The sequence below is a fragment of the Bison bison genome, unplaced genomic scaffold, assembly GCF_000754665.1.
Source record: "Bison bison bison isolate TAMUID 2011002044 unplaced genomic scaffold, Bison_UMD1.0 scf7180017864371, whole genome shotgun sequence".
Lineage (NCBI taxonomy): Eukaryota > Metazoa > Chordata > Mammalia > Artiodactyla > Bovidae > Bison > Bison bison.
In genome coordinates this window covers 16,391,054-16,407,300 of record NW_011494943.1, presented here as the reverse complement: position 1 = coordinate 16,407,300, position 16,247 = coordinate 16,391,054, and the positions used below count along the sequence as shown (strand labels likewise).

The window sequence follows — 16,247 nt, the reverse complement described above, 5'->3', positions numbered from 1 at the left end:
GCCCAGCAGTGGGATTGCTGGATCATAAGGCAGTTCTATTTCCAGTTTTTTAAGGAATCTCCACACTGTTCTCCATAGTGGCTGTACTAGTTTGCATTCCCACCAACAGTGTAAGAGGGTTCCCTTTTCTCCACACCCTCTCCAGCATTTATTGCTTGTAGACTTTTGGATCGCAGCCATTCTGACTGGCGTGAAATGGTACCCCATGGAAACTCCTAGAGAATATAGGCAAAATACTTTGGTTTTTAAAGATTTATTTATTTGGCTGTGCCAGTTCTTACTTGAGGCATGTAGAATCTTCGATTTTCGTTGAGGCGTGCAGGATCTTTAGTTGAGGTATGGAAACTCTTAGTTGCGTCATGTGGGGTCTAGTTTCCTGACCAAGGGTCAAACCCAGGCCTCCTGCATTGGGACCATAGAATCTTAGCTACTGGATCACTAGGAAAGCCCCTCATTACTTTTAAAATTATTGATATTTGGCTTTACAATGCAATATATGATCATTTTTGTAAATGCTCCCTATGTGAAAGGAAATATGCATTCTGAAATTATTGGGTACAGTGTTGTCTATATGTCCATTAAATCAAGTTTGTTAAATTTGTAGTTCAAATTTCCTGTAGTCTTAATGCTTTTTTTCTGCTTATTTTATTAACTACTCATTGAAATATATTAAAATATCCAACCATAATTTAGAATTTTTCTTTTTCTCCTTCTAACTTGGCATTTTTTGTGTTTGTGACCATGTTGTTTGGTGTCAATATAACCCCACTACTTTGTTTTTGCTTAGTATTTGTTTGGTCAATATCTACCCATCCTCTTACTTTCAACTTCTCTAAATCCTTATATTTCAGATATTTTAAATTCTTAAGTTTTAGATGGTTAGATCACTTCCTTGATTAATTTTTCCTAACATGTAAATAAGATATAGTAACCTTCTTTATCAACTGTTCAAAGAACACAGAAAGCAGAAACACTTCTGGTTTGATTTATGAAACTATCTTAATCTTGATACCCAAACTTGATGAAGAAAACACAAAAAAAAGGAAGATCAGTAGCCAGTCTCTCTCATAAACAAATGTGCAAAAATCCTAAACAAAATATTAGCAATATGAATCTATTGTTTTTATTTTTGTATTACTAATAGCAGTTATGATATTACTAACATATTTGTGTTTAAATCTACTTTTACTCAATGCCTTTATTTGTACCTGTTCAACATTCTGTTTTCTTCCATCCTTGCTTTGCTTTTGGGTTTCTATTATTTTTCTTATTAGTTTGGACTTTTTAAAGATTATTTCAGAGATTACAATATACATCCTTAATTTATCTTACTCCAATTTTGTATTGGGCTTTTATCCTCATTCAAGACAGTGCAAGATTCTTGGACTATTTTAATTTTGTTAATCCCCCTTCCCAACTTATTGTCTTGTTTTACACACTATGTTCCTCTAGAATTACTCATACATTATCATTTCATTTCTTCATATTCTTTCCTACAGTCCTAAATTGAAAGGGGCCATTGAATGTTAAGCAGGATTAAAATTTTTTCAACTTATTCCTAAAAACTACTTGTAAAATTTTATAACATTGGGAACAAAGAGGAATTTATAAGTAGGATTTAAAAAAAGACTTATACATAAAGAATAAAAGTGTGAACACTGGAGGAAATAGTGGGACACATGAAACAAAGTAGAGGAAAGGACTAAAACAATTTTTTATGTCTAAGTAACTATTATATAAAATGTAATAGAATAGAACTAAAATGTAAGATGATATCAACATTCTAGCTGAGGGCAGGAATCACAGGTTGAGAAAGCATAAGGAACAGTCTCATTGTTATATATGACTGCTTTGTGTCTTACAGTGGATGGGAAAGTTGATCTAAAAAATGTGACACTGAGTATGAAAGACTTTACTGGTGAGTTTCTATGACACTGAAATCATAATGCTTTACAATAAGTCATATTTTAGATGCTCTTGTCTAGTAGTCTATTGTTCATAGTAATTTTGACATTTACCCAATTATCATTAAAGATTTCTACCTGAAAAAGTCCACTCAGTCTCTGGTTATCTATGTATTAAAATGAAACCACAGACTTTGTTCTCATAACAAGTTCTATCTGTGGTAGAGATACTATATAGGTCTGTCTTTGCCTACATGTGAATAGTTAAATTTTAGGTAAGCATGTGAAAAAATAAGGCAAAGCCTTGGAAAGTGCAAGATAATATATTTTTGTATGTGTATGTGTGAACAGTTACATAAGTCCGTATAATATCTCCTCTCATAATTATTTCTTTTGGCAATTCATTATCCAATCTGATAACTAGATTTCATTCTGCATATTATTCCCAACTTTAAGAGAGCCCTCACTATCTCAATATTATGAGAGCAAACTTACTTTGACTTCTATTGATACACTGAATTTCCATATCCTGTTTTGCCTCTGCTTTTTAATCAGATTGGAAATGATGCCACATAAAGTATTATAAATGTATCTAAAGATACATGTAACATAGGCTAATATCATGTTCTAGTGAACCTTTTTAAAACATTGAATAAAATTTCTAAAGTTTTCACCTATAAACATTCTGTCTTTTCAAAGGAGAAAAGATTAATGCCAGTGATCTGAAAAATGTTCTTGGAGACATGGGGATAGAAGTCAATGATAAGGAATGTCTGGAACTGCTAAAATTACTGCCAGTTGATGGTGAGCTGCATTTGGGTTACTGTGACCCCCAAAACATTGAGTTTTATGGTTCTATTTATGATGTTTATACTTTAAAGTGTCACGTGTTCATATTTACCTGCCCCCACCCTACAGCTCTTGCTTTCTTATGAACAGTGTCTCTATTTCTCTATGCGAACTCAAGGACAGAGATCAACTGTCAAAAGAATCCTCTTCCAAAAAATCAATGTTGAGGAGGTAAGATGTTACTGATGATTTTGAAAAAGGGGAGGAAGGAGTGGAATTTACATTTTGTCTCTCTCAGTAAGCATCAAAAAAGTCCTCAGAAGAAAGTTTCTTTTTTCCTTTAAGTACAAAAGCTCAACATCTTTCTGATAGCTTCTCGACAAAGCATCTTCTCAGCAAAGTTCTATGTATCCCTGTAAGTAAATCTTGTACCAGCTGCCAAGAAATTAGAGTTTTCTGTATTATTATATCAGTTCAGAAGTTAACAACATCTTCAAGCCTGAGCTTTGTAGCATCCAGTACCAGCAGCTGCATCATGAAGAAGAGCCTGAAGAAACCTGAACAGGCTGCAGGTTACAGTCTTCCACCTCAAAGCAGCATCTCTGCAGAGAATGCAGAATACTTTGAGTACAAAGATGAGTCTGAGTTTGCAAAGCCTCCATGTTATTATATTACCTGGCTAGACAGCACATTAAAAAGCAGAGACGTTACTTTGCCAACAGAGGTCCATCTAGTCAAGGCTATGGTTTTTCCAGTGGGCATGTATGGATGTGAGAGTTGGACTATAAAGAAAGCTGAGCACCGAAGAATTGATGCTTTTAAACAGTGGTGTTGGAGAAGACTCTTGAGAGTCCCTTGGACTGCAAGGAGATCCAACCAGTCCATCCTAAAGGAGATCAGTCCTGGGTGTTCTTTGGAAGGACTGATGTTGAAGCTGAAACTCCAATACTTTGGCCACCTGATGCAAAGAGCTGACTCATTGGAAAAGACCCTGATGTTGGGAAAGATTGGGGACAGGAGGAGAAGGGGACGACAGAGGATGAGATGGTTAGATGGCATCATCGACTCAATGAACATGGGTTTCAGGGGACTCTGGGAGTTGGTGATGGATGGGGAGGCCTGGCGTGCCGCGGTTCATGGGGTCGCAATGAGTTGGACACGACTGAGTGACTGAACTGAACAACACTACCCAGTTATGATGAAGGCAAGAGAATCAAGCATGAAACTACTATCCCTTCAGTTTCTGGAAGAGATGAGTATTTTGTGGGTCAGGATGACTTCGATAATGCTGACCAACTTAGTTTAGGCAACAACAGGATTTTCATGTGAACTTTTTTATGGCATTCTTCTTTAAAACTAGATTGGGTATTTCCTGTCTGCTTTCCTGGCCACTTCAACTGCAGGAAAGTATGAGGCCATTTCAGGATTTGGCCTCTCTCTAATCAAGCAGATCCTTGTTGTCAGGTTTTCCACCTATTTCCCTGGATATTTTGATGGTCAGAATTGTCTCTGGTGGGTGTTTCTGGTTTTAGGTTTTCTCCTGTTTCTCAGAGGATTTGTTAATTATGCAAAAGTTTGGAAGATATAAAAACTCAAATTTCTGCAGGACAGAGTTCTCTTTATTTAGCGAAGACATTTTCTGGCAGAGGCCTTCCTGCGTTTATGATTCCTCTCTCAAGAAACAAGAGAACATCTGCAGGAAGTGAATCGAGATGCAGAACACAGAGGAATAACCACCTGCTTTTAGAGAAGAAAGTGCTATTGAAAAAGAGAAAATAGGATGAAGCAAATTCCTGCTGTTACTCATTAGGCCACTGACATGTCAAACTTGAACTGGAAGAAGTAAAGAAAACAGAATAGAAATGTGATAGAAAAAAGGAATGAAAAGAATTTAAAATAGAATAGGAAAAGATGGTGAGTTTTAGCTCTGTAGCATATAAACTGGTAGTTGCTGTGGATGTGAAAGAGTAAGTAGATCTATTAATAATACCAGAATTGATTATGATGAGCCAGGTTCTGTCCTCACCACACACAATGATGACACCTTATCCCTATTTTACAGTGGAGAAACCTGAGGCATAGGAAGGGTAAGTAATTTGCCTAAGGTCACAACATTAGTCAGTAGCAGAGCAAGAATCTGAACCCGGACTCTTAACCTTTACACCAGACTACCACTCTATACCATAATGCCACCTTTTCTCATTGCTTAGCTTCATCATAATTTGAAGGTAAAGATGGGTAGATTTATAAAGTCAGTCACAAAGAGGAAAGTCTGATCCTTAAGTTCTATCTGTGAGTCATTCTCTGTCCTGAACTATGCCTTTTCTTACAGGTGATAAGAAAGTTTTTCAGAATAGACTGCTAGCAGCTTTGAAGTCTTTTAGAGGTGGGTAATAAATGTAAGGAGAAAGTACACAAAACTGAGATTCTCAATCTTTGTATTTACTTTTTCCTAGTCATTGGATCATGATTCCTCTGCCAGCCCTTTTAATGTTGACGCTATAGTTTTGTTTTGTTTTGTTTGAGTGTATGCTGTGTAGACTTGATCCCAAGGTCAGATTCAAAGGAACCAGTCCTAAGTATCTCCACAGTTCTCTTTTTGTGTACTCTTGAGTAGGTCAAGTTGGAGTTTTCGTTTTCATAGTGCTGAAAATAACCATCACAGTGCACAGCTATGATCTATTAGTTTTCCTTTCTTTTTTCAGTATAAAAGGTGTCATTCCCAGTAAATATAAAAATTAAAGAAAAACTCATCACTCATATTGCTACTGCTGAATCATTGCCACTCTTTATATTTTGAAGCCCTTAATGTTAAAATAGCAAAAATTTCATATAGTCAAAATTGCTGTAAAATCTCATTGGAAGACTCCATAAAAGAAACCAACATTCTAGTCTTGATAAGTCTGGTATAGTCACTTTTTCTTCCAATGATATGGAATAGATTATTATTCCTACAGTAAAGCAATTAGCTGAAGTAGCTGGCTTGCCTAAGAGCCATAATGTACAAAAATATATCTCATACTAGAATCTCACTGAGTGAAGATGCTCACAGTATGATAGGCTTAGTGGAATTTAGTCCATCTGATGGAACAGTAAATTGATGTTCATCTGGAGTTTTCTCTACTTAAGTAAGTGCTTGTGGCTCCTGGAATGTCAGGGAGAATCATGTGAATTATTTCATTGTTCATTTATACTGGGCATGTGATTTTAATTCATATAAGTTAAATGATTGTTTGATATAATTACACCCTATTAAAAAAGCATTTTTTTCCTGTGATACCCATTTTTTGTAACACCTATAGCTATGTAACTTTCTGTGGAATGAAAATACAATGGTTTACTTCACAATATCTCTTGTCTTTAGATATTTAAATTCAGGGTACTTTTTTCTTTTTCCACTTATTATGAGTAAGATTATAATAAACATTTACCTGTCCCCTTTGACATGAGCTTTTTCTGTATTTCTAAAAGTGAAATTAGTGGGATAAGAGTTATGAACATTTTAAAGAATTGTGATGGTTATTGCCAAACCACTTTCCAATAAAGTAATTCTAGTTAACACTCTTACCAGCAGCCAGATATATTGAGAGCTGAGAGCTGGTTTAACTCATCAGGACAAGAAGTATTTTTCTTATTGTATCTTTATTGAGTTTTTTGCACATTTATGTCTTTTTCCTAAGGTGGAAAAGTTGATGTCAATAATCTGAATCCAGTTCTCGGGAGCATGGGGATCACGCTCAGAAATAAGGAACTTAAAAGTGTAGTGGCAAAGCAACCTATTGATGGTAAGCATTGAATTTCTAAAACTAGACTGATTTGAGGAGTTAAAGAAATTTTTAAGAATTTGAAGAACTAGTCTTAAACTAAGAAAAAATCCTATCTTTTGTCATTTTTATTCATCTGAAATTGTCATCCTGCTCAACTATCAGTAATTTTGAGGGGATATTCACAATGGTTTTATCAGCTCAGAGAATGGCTGGGAGAAACAAACTTGGGAGCAGGGATTAATGAATGAATGAATAACAGAGAGAGCCAGAAATGACTGAGAGAAAGATATCCATAATGGGGAGTAATGGAACATCCTTAATATTTCTTCAAGTATCTAACAACCACATGTCATCACCATTTAGAGATAGATAAATAAGTTGAAAACATTAAAGGAAAGCTGATTGAGAATAGATGAAAGATTCAAAGCCCCTACCTTAGGATCAGTGCCAGATATAAGGTTCACCAAAAAAACAAACAAAAAACCCTGACTCTTTATAAATGGCATTTTTACGATGCTTATAAGAAAGCATCTGAAGACCTAAGAACTGAATAATACATTTGTCATAGTCAGACACTGTGTTAGAAGGACACAGGACAAACACTGTTGTTCTTCTTACTAATAATGAATCAAGCATTCAACAGGAAATATAAATTTAAGGTGAACACAAATAATTTAGTAGAATATATAGACTTTCACTGCGGTCTAGGTCACAATTTTTCTAAGTTCTGTGTCATTGTCTGAATTTTTATGCTTTGTATTACAGCTGATGGAAATGTTCCTCTGAAAAAAGTGATGAGTGATATTAAGGCAGTTACAGGCAAGTTAAAAGTTATAAGATTAAAATCCTAACTCTCCTATTCCATCACCCTGCCTTCCCACTTTTTGAGACAGGTATATCCTAAATTTTATGTTGCTTATTCTTCTTTTGAAAAATCATAGCTTTATTATCTAGGTGATAATGCAACAGACATAGTGTTTTCATTTTGCTTCATTCAACACTATAAAAATGCTATCATAAATGTGCAGTATTCCCTAATCCTAACCCTAATAACATTCTAACCCTAAAACAAGTTCTATATTTCATTTTTTATTTAAAGATAATTATGTATTTATGATTTTGTAGTTTATTATTGTAGTTTCTTTTCATTGTTATATAAATGTTCTATTTGCAAATACGCCATAATTTATTTATCCCGTCTCCTGTATATGAATATTTATATTGTTAGGCAGGAAAATGAAATTAAAAGGGATCCCAATTGGAAAGGAAGAAGTAAAATTGTCTCTCTTTGCTGATGAGGTGATCTTACTAATATATATATATATATAAGATATATATATACAAAACCACGAAGACTCCACCAAAAACTCAGAACTGATAAATTCAGTAAAGTCGCAGGATACAAAATCAACATATAAAAGTCAGTTGCATTTAGAGTTTGATATCACCAAGATGATAAAGTAGGGGACCACACTCTCCACGAAGATCAACAGTTAATTAGATATCCACCAACAGAGCAGTTCTAGGAGAGCTCAGGAGTCCACTTAAGAAACTAAAGCAACCCAGTGGAGTTTAAACCTGAGAATAACTGTGTTAAAGGGGTAAGAACAATTGATTTTGCCTGTATCAGCACATCCCCTTGGTGGCACTGTCAGCACTTAGAGGGAACTCCCCAGATAGAAAGAGTTCTCCTAGCAGGAAGAGAAAAATAGGGTAGATGACTAGCTTCTCCATCCTTTCAGGGAACTTCACAAAGGACCTACTTTGAGGATTTCCCTGGCAGTTCCAGCGGTTAAGACTTCAGGCTTCCACTGCATGTTTCATCCCTGTCAGGAACTAAGATCCCACATGCCACATGGTTCGGCTGCAAAAACAAATGAACAAAAATCACAGGACTTGCTTTGCTTTCATTCCACCCAGAGACCCAGAGAGGTGCAAAGCTGAGATATACAGAGACAGCTAGGAATAAAGAAGAGTAGGGCTTAACCACTAACAGCAACACAACAGGATCAGCTTCAGTCAATGCAAAGGACTCCTACTTCCAAACACAGTCACATTACAAGGTACTAAGAATTAGAACATCAACATATAAATACCAAATGGACACAATTTGGTTCATAAAATGAAATATTATTTAGCTTCAAAAAGACATGAGGACTTCTGTGGTGGTCCAATGGTTAAGAATCCACCTGCCAATGCAGGGGATACATATTTGCTCCCTGGTCCAGGAAGATTCCCACATACCACAGAGTAACTAAGCCTGTGCACCACACTATTGAGCCCACATGCCTGGAGCCCATGCTCTGCAACAGAAGAGGCCACCGCATTGGGAAGCCCATGCACCACAACTAAAGGGTGACCAATGTTCACGGCAACTAGAGAAAGCCTGCACACAGCAACGAAGACCTAGAGCAGCCAAAAAAAAAATAATTTTTTTTAACTTAAAAAGATGAACACATCTGTTGTATCAATCTCTTCTTAAAAAGAAGAAGAAATTAAGTACTGATATATTTTACAATGTGGATTAACCTCAAAAACATTATGCTAAGTAGTATAATCCAGACATAAAAGGTCACATATTATATGATTCCATTAATAGGAAGAGGTAATAGATCCATAGGGTCAGAAAGTAGGCTCATGATTGTTAGGAACTGAAAGGAGGGTACAATGGGTGATGATTATTAAACATGGGGTTTCCTTTCCAGGCAATAAAGATATCTGAAACTAGAGAGAGTTGATTCACAACATTGTGAATGTACTAAGTGCCACTGAATTGCACACTTTAAAATAGTTACTTTTACATTATGAGAATTTCATCTCAATTAAAAAAATCAACCAGCCACAAAAGTGGTATTCAAAGATAGGAAGATGCAGTGGAAACAGTCTAGTCTGGTAGTGACATTATTTGAAATGCGAGCCTGAAGTGATAGTAAAAGGTAGACTTACTTTTAATTGGTGTTATTATTATTTCTAAGTTCTCTACAAATAATATATCCCCTATGACCTGTTCCCAGGGTGGACCTCTCCTAGAGCCCCTATTCTCCCAATATGTCAGTGAAACTAATATGTGTATGATTTCATTTATAAGATTTGAAAAGAAGCAGAGCTAAATAACAGTGATTAAGCATGCCAACTAGATGATAAATGTATAAAGAAAAGCAAGAAATCATTGTCCAACTCTGTAATGACCTATATGGGAGAATAATCTGAAAAAGAGTGGATATATGTATAACTGATTCACTTTGCCATGCAATAGAAAGTAATAAAACACTGCAAATCAACTATACTCCAAGAAAAAAATTTAAAGTAAATAGCTCCAAAAATTTTTTTTGTATTATAGTTAGTATAGCATAATGCAGTCATTCTCATTAATTTCAAAGACACTGGAATACCTAGAAAAATACTAAATTATATTTAGTAGCCTCCATTTAAGAAAGTATGGGACTATGTGCTACATAATAGTACTTACGACCAATCTACATCAAACCAAGTTTGGGGAAAACGATTAAAGGTGAATAGTTTTAACCCAATTCTGGAACTTTCGTGTTTCCTTCCAAACTGATTTCTAGGTTTAGGTATAGATATATAATAACTGAAACCCAAACCATCATTTTATTTTTACACAAAAGTTCCTTTGAGTTCATTTTCAGAGACCATCCTAAAAATCTCTCATATACTATACAGTTAAAGAAAATGTTTCTCTAAATAGAAATGCCTTCAAAATGTTCATGATTCATGTAAATAAAGTCATCAGTGCTTTGATGTTAAACAAAAGAAAAATGAAATCATTGTCCAAAAACTAAGAGTATAATTACCTCTTAAGGAATACTGTGAATAGGGCTTGAGAAAGATAGACTTCCGGAGTGCTATCAACGTTCTTCTGTTTCTTTACCTAGGTGGTAGTTACAAGGGTGTTGTTTCAAGTTCAGTTCAGTTCAGTCACTCAGTCGTGTTCGACTCTTTGTGACCCCATGAGCCACAGCACAACAGGGCTCCCTGTCCATCACCAATGCCCAGAGTCCACCCAAACCCATGTCCATTGAGTCAGTGATGCCATCCAACCATCTCATCCTCTGTCATCCCCTTCTCCTCCTGCCCTCAATCTTTCCCAGCATCAAAGTCTTTTCAGATGAGTCAGCTCTTTGCATCAGGTGGCCAAATCACTGGAGTTTCAGCTTCAACATCAGTCCTTCCAATGAACACCCAGGGATGATCTCCTTTAGGATGGACTGGTTGGATCTCCTTGCACTCCAAGGGACTCTCAAGAGTCTTCTCCAACACCACAGTTCAAAACCATCAATTCTTCTGTGCTCAGCTTCCTTTATAGTCCAATTCTCACATCCATATATGCCCACTGGAAAAACCATAGCCTTGACTAGACAAACCTTTGTTGGCAAATTAATGTCTCTGCTTTTTAACTTCCTGTCTAGGTTGCTCATAACTTTCCTTCCAAGGAGTAAGCGTCTTTTAATTTCATGGCTGCAATCACCATCTGCAGTGATTTTGGAGCCCAGAAAAATAAAGTCTGACACTGTTTCCACTGTTTCCCCATCTATTTCCCATGAAGTGATGGGACCAGATGCCATGATCTTCGTTTTCTGAATGTTGAGCTTTAAGCCAACTTTTTCACTCTCCTCTTTCACTTTCATCAAGAGGCTCTTTACTTCTTCTTCACCTTCTCCCATAAGAGTGGTGTCATCTGCATATCTGAGGTTATTGATATCTCTCCTGGCAATCTTAATTCCACCTTGTGCTTCCTCCAGCCCAGCATTTCTCATGATGTACTCTGCATATAAGTTAAATAAGCAGGGTGACAATATACAGCCTTGACGTACTCCTTTTCCTATTTGGAACCAGTCTGTTGTTGCATGTCCAGTTCTAACTGTTGCTTCCTGACCTGCATACAGGTTTCTCAAGAGACAGATCAGGTGGTCTGGTATTCCCATCTCTTTGAGAATTTTCCACAGTTTATTGTTATTATACGTGTTTGTGTCTAATTGTCCAAAGTCAGTCTATATTAGTAGCAATTCCTATATCTTCTAAAATATTTTCTAATAATATACTTCAGATCTTCACCACTGAAAAGTAAAAAATCAGTATCGGGGACAAACAAACTACTGCTCATAGACCAAATCTAGCCCTCTGTTTATAAAGAAAGTTTTGCTAGAACACAGTCACAGTCTTCTTTTATCTATTATCAATGGCTATTTTAGTGCTACAACAGCAGAATTGAGTAGCTTATATAGTCTCTGTTGCAGCTACTCAATTCTGCTGTTGTAGAAAACCCCATGGACGGAGGAGCCTGGTAGGCTGCAGTCCACGGGGTCGCAAAGAGTTGGACATGACTGAAGCGACTTAGCAGGAGCAGCAGCACTAAAATAGCCGTTGTGTGAAATGATAAAAATTAGGATAATGGTCAAACAGTTTAGCGGTTTTGGGAAAAGCAGAGCAAAATTAGGTTAACTTTCCATTCTAGTTTACAAAGCAACTATTTAAATCCTCAGTACACTGAGAACTGTGGTTTCTTATTCTCAGTGTTATGAAAGCAAGTCTTCCCTTAGGGCTATAAGTTCTAATTCTCTCCCACTCTTGACTCCACTAGGCAGATTTTACTGTGCCTTTATCTTTTACCTAGCAGCTGGGGATAGTGATGTATAAACATGAATGATTTTGTTTCATATCTTTAAGTAGTTAGATAGTTATTAATATTGTCAACTATAATCACCATTTCTGTTTTTGAAGGAGAAAAAATTAATGTAGAAGATCTGAAAAATATTCTGGAAGGCTTCGGGATAGAATTCACACCTAAAGAATACTCGGAACTGGTGAAAAACCTGCCAGTTGATGGTAAGCATTTCAAACAAGATTAGAACTTTGAGAAAGGTTAGTCTTAGGTGTTTAAAACAACTTAAAAAAAAAAAAACAAAAAACTATACCTGCTAGATATCCTAATTTAAAAACCACAGAAAAAAGAATGTAAGAAATTTTAGTGTAACTTTGTCCTTCCTTTGGAAAGTGTAATTCTTTCTTTGGGAAACTCTAAATACCAACTCTATTTTCTTGAATCCTGCCATTGGATACAAAAATTCCTTTTATTATATTTGGTTCCACCCTCAAAACTAAAAGTTAAACTGAGAGATGTAAGGAAGAAAGTGAGGATGGGAGAAATAGAAGAGTAGGAGAATGAAGAAAAAAGTCAAAGAAAAGTGAGGGAAAGACGTGTTCATGTTCCAATTAAGGTGTTTGCCGCTAATTATTGGTTCTACAGCCAGACACAGCACTCAGAGAGTTTTCTTTTGTCCATAGTTTCAAAGTCACTGGAGGGCAAAAATCAAAGTTATTTCTAAGACAAATCATTTTAAAGCATGTTTTTGAAATTATACCTTTGTATTGTCTCTTTTCAATTTCTATATCCTTTTATCTGTGATGTCGATTGTGCCTTTTCTTACAGATGATGGGAATATATATGAAAATAGATTGCTAGATGGTGTGAAATCTTTCAATGGTAAGAAGCATGATGAGAAGAAAGATAAATAAGATTCTTCTGCCTTACATTTGCATTAATATTATTGTCTAATTATTCTCTTGTGGATCTTATCACCTCACACATAATTTTTTATGTGATTATTTTTTATTTGTTTTGAATGTATGTGCTTTTTTCAAATAGTCTTTCCTGCTTAGTAAACTTTGGCTTTTATTAAATTTATTTGCAAAGCAAATCTAAAGTTGGGCCTATATAGAAAATGTGAAGTAAAGAATTGGCAGTAGTTCTGGGCATTCCATCAGTATAACTAACTGGAGAATGAATTTGTACCTTGTTAAGACTGTCCTCAAGACCATGCAGAAATTACAATTCTAATTCTATTTTGTTCACATTGTGCACTTGAACATTTTGGATCAGTGATATTTTTGCTGATAGTCCTGGTTGTATGGAAATTGACTGAAATTTTCTCTATTGGAGAAGTCATTAAATTTCCCTCGTGTTCCCAAATGTTTCCATAGGTGGGAAGGTTGATGTCAGTAATCTGGAAAACGTTTTGGGAAACATGAAAATCAAATTCCCAGATAACAAGCTCAAAGATTTGGCACAAAACCTACCAGCTGATGGTGAGCATCACAGATGATATTAGACCTTTTAAAGAAATTTAGACTTATAAGCTTATGTTTGAAAATTTCTGGCACTAAATCTGTTTTGGTGATAATATCACTCTTTAAATCTTTGAGAAGAGCCCAGTCCTAACATAAGAGACTATTTTGATTTGGTGTGTTTTCAGTGATCTCAGTATGTATGATGGTACATGTGCTACAGTGAGTTATAGGAGTTTAACCCTTTACTTGAAAGAAACTGAAGAAGGGCTTATTACCCACAGAGAAGAGGTTTCTAATTTCAGATTAAGTATATGATTTACATTTATTTTAAAAATCATATCACCCGCCTATACATTCCTGTTGGAGCGGGTAATTGAGAGAACATGGCTGCCAGTTGACCTGCAAACTGGAGTCAAAGCAATTGGAGGATCCTCACTGCCCCCCTTGTGCTTAGAACACCCACCGTGTCCACTGTTCCCACAGTGAGAGTTGTGCTCAAGCAAAGAGCCTTGAGAGAGCAATGTGTTGTTGAATCCCATCTGGACGGTATACATGACTAAACCCAGTTAAAGTCTCTATATAAACTTTTAAGATTCTGGAGGGCAGTGCAGAGATCTACTTGTCTTGTGGTCACCAAAGGCAAGCCTCATATGTAAGTTTCCTTGCTTAGAAACCTTTCAGCCACCCATCTGGAGTGGTCTGCTCTTACTTTGGTCTTCCCCTGCCCTCAGTGTACAGATGGCTGGTTTCAGATTTTACCTGGGAAGCTCCTTAGGTTTCAAACCAACAATTCCTTTATACACTTGCAAATTACCAGTTTCCTTATCCCTTCCCCTGTGTTTTGGCACGCGCTCACATTATTCATTCCTGACCTTATCTCTGTCTACATTAAGAACCTTAAACAGCAGTATTTTATCTTCCTTTATTTTATTTATTTATTTGTCACTGTGCTGGGTCTTTGTTGCTGTGTGCAGACTTTCTCTAGTTGCTGTGAGCAGGATCTTCTCTGTTACGGTGCGCGGGCTTCTCATTGCAGTGGCTACTCTTTTTGAGCACTACAGGCTCTCTAGAGCACCGGCTCAGTAGTTGTGGCTTGCGGGTTCAGTTCCCCATGGCCTGTGGGACCTTCCCAGACCAGGGATCAAACTCATATACCCTGCATTTGGGAGGTGGATTCTTTATTACTGGACCACCAGGGAAGTACTCTTTTTATTTACTTATTTATTTTAATGGAGGATAATTCTTCACAACGTTCTGTTGGTTTCTGCTGTACAACAGCATGAATCAAGCATGCGCATGCTTAGTAGCTTAATTGTGTCTGACTCTTTGTGACCCCACGGACTGTAGCCCACCAGCCTCCTCTGTCCATGGGGATTTTCTAGGCAAGAATACTGGAGTGAGTTGCCATGCCTTCCTCCAGGGGATCTTCCCAACCCAGGGATCGAACCCAGGTCTCCCATATTGTAGGTGGATTCTTTACCGTCTGAGCCAACAGGGAAGCCCAAAATTTTGCAGTGGATAGCTTTCCCTTCTCCAAGGGATCTTCCCAACCCAGGAATCAAACCAGAATCTCCTGCATTGCAGGCAGATTCTTTACCAGCTGAGTACCAGGGAAGCCCCAATCAAGCATAAGTATACATATATCTTCTACCTCTTGAGCCTCCCTCCCTTCCACTTTAGTTTATTAACATTCATATAATGCCCCATTTTAATCCTCTTGCCTAACATTTACTGTGCCTACCTTCCAGAGTCCAGAATTTCTCTGTGTCCATGTCTCTAGAGAATAAATTTCTGGTTTTTAGGGAATGGACAGGGGGGTGAGAGGAGAAGTGATGGTGGAGTGGAATTTGGACAAAATGGGAATACAAGAAAGGGTAATAACTAGCCGAGGAGGGGAATGTTGTTAACTTGCCTGTGTGTACTAATTTGCTAGCAGTCCCCTTGATGTTCATTCCTACACCTAACCCGATACTCTGTATCTTGAAACTTTTTAGGATTCTTCTTTGTGAATTATGCTGCTTTTCATTAGTGACCCCTCATAGGCTTTTAAGTTCCCTGGTGGCTCAGACTGTAAAGGGTCTGTCTACAATGCGGTAGACCCGGGTTCGATCCCTGGGTTGGGAAGACCCCTGGAGAAGGAAATGGCAATCCACTCCAGGACTATTGCCTGGAAAATCCCATGGACAGCGGAGCCTGGTAGGCTACAGTCCATGGGGTTGCAAAGAGTCGGACACAACTGAGCGACTTCACTTTCACTTTCTAATCTGGTACTTCTAATCTGTGGCCACTGAAACCATGCCTGCCTGACTCTGCTCCCAGGACTTTACCTTCAGAAACGAGTCCTTGTTTGAGGACCCTGACTTCAATTTCTTAATTCTTATTTTTTATTTCCTTCCTTCTCTTCCTTTTTCTAAAGAGTAGCTCCAAGAGCACTCTTTGGGAACTGCCTGGAAAAGAAGACTCCCAGTTGAAGGTATAATAAAGCAACAGGAGACGCAGTGCTGGAGCCCACAGGTGCTGCTAAGAGGAAAAGCAGCAAACATATTAATAAAGAAGAAGCATAACTCGGTTGTCCTCTTGCCGAAGGAGAGAGGCAAGCGAACTGGAGAAGAGAAGCATGGACCCCAGTGGCAGCTGGTGTGACTCATGCCAACCCAGGCATGAACATGCCTTCATGCTGGAAGGAAGGATGGAAGTC

General features: G+C 37.2%; 1 protein-coding gene across 1 annotated transcript in view; it reads left to right on the top strand.

The window, feature by feature from the left end:
• LOC105000618 overlaps positions 1 to 4,281 on the top strand; it is a 122,291-nt gene extending 118,010 nt beyond the window's left edge. Inside the window, 7 exon segments of the mRNA XM_010856563.1 lie at positions 1,865 to 1,918; positions 2,604 to 2,708; positions 3,039 to 3,108; positions 3,167 to 3,248; positions 3,250 to 3,368; positions 3,872 to 4,025; positions 4,027 to 4,281. Coding sequence (XP_010854865.1) covers positions 1,865 to 1,918; positions 2,604 to 2,708; positions 3,039 to 3,108; positions 3,167 to 3,248; positions 3,250 to 3,368; positions 3,872 to 4,025; positions 4,027 to 4,281 — 839 coding nt within the window.
• Positions 4,282 to 16,247: the final 11,966 nt, after the last annotated feature.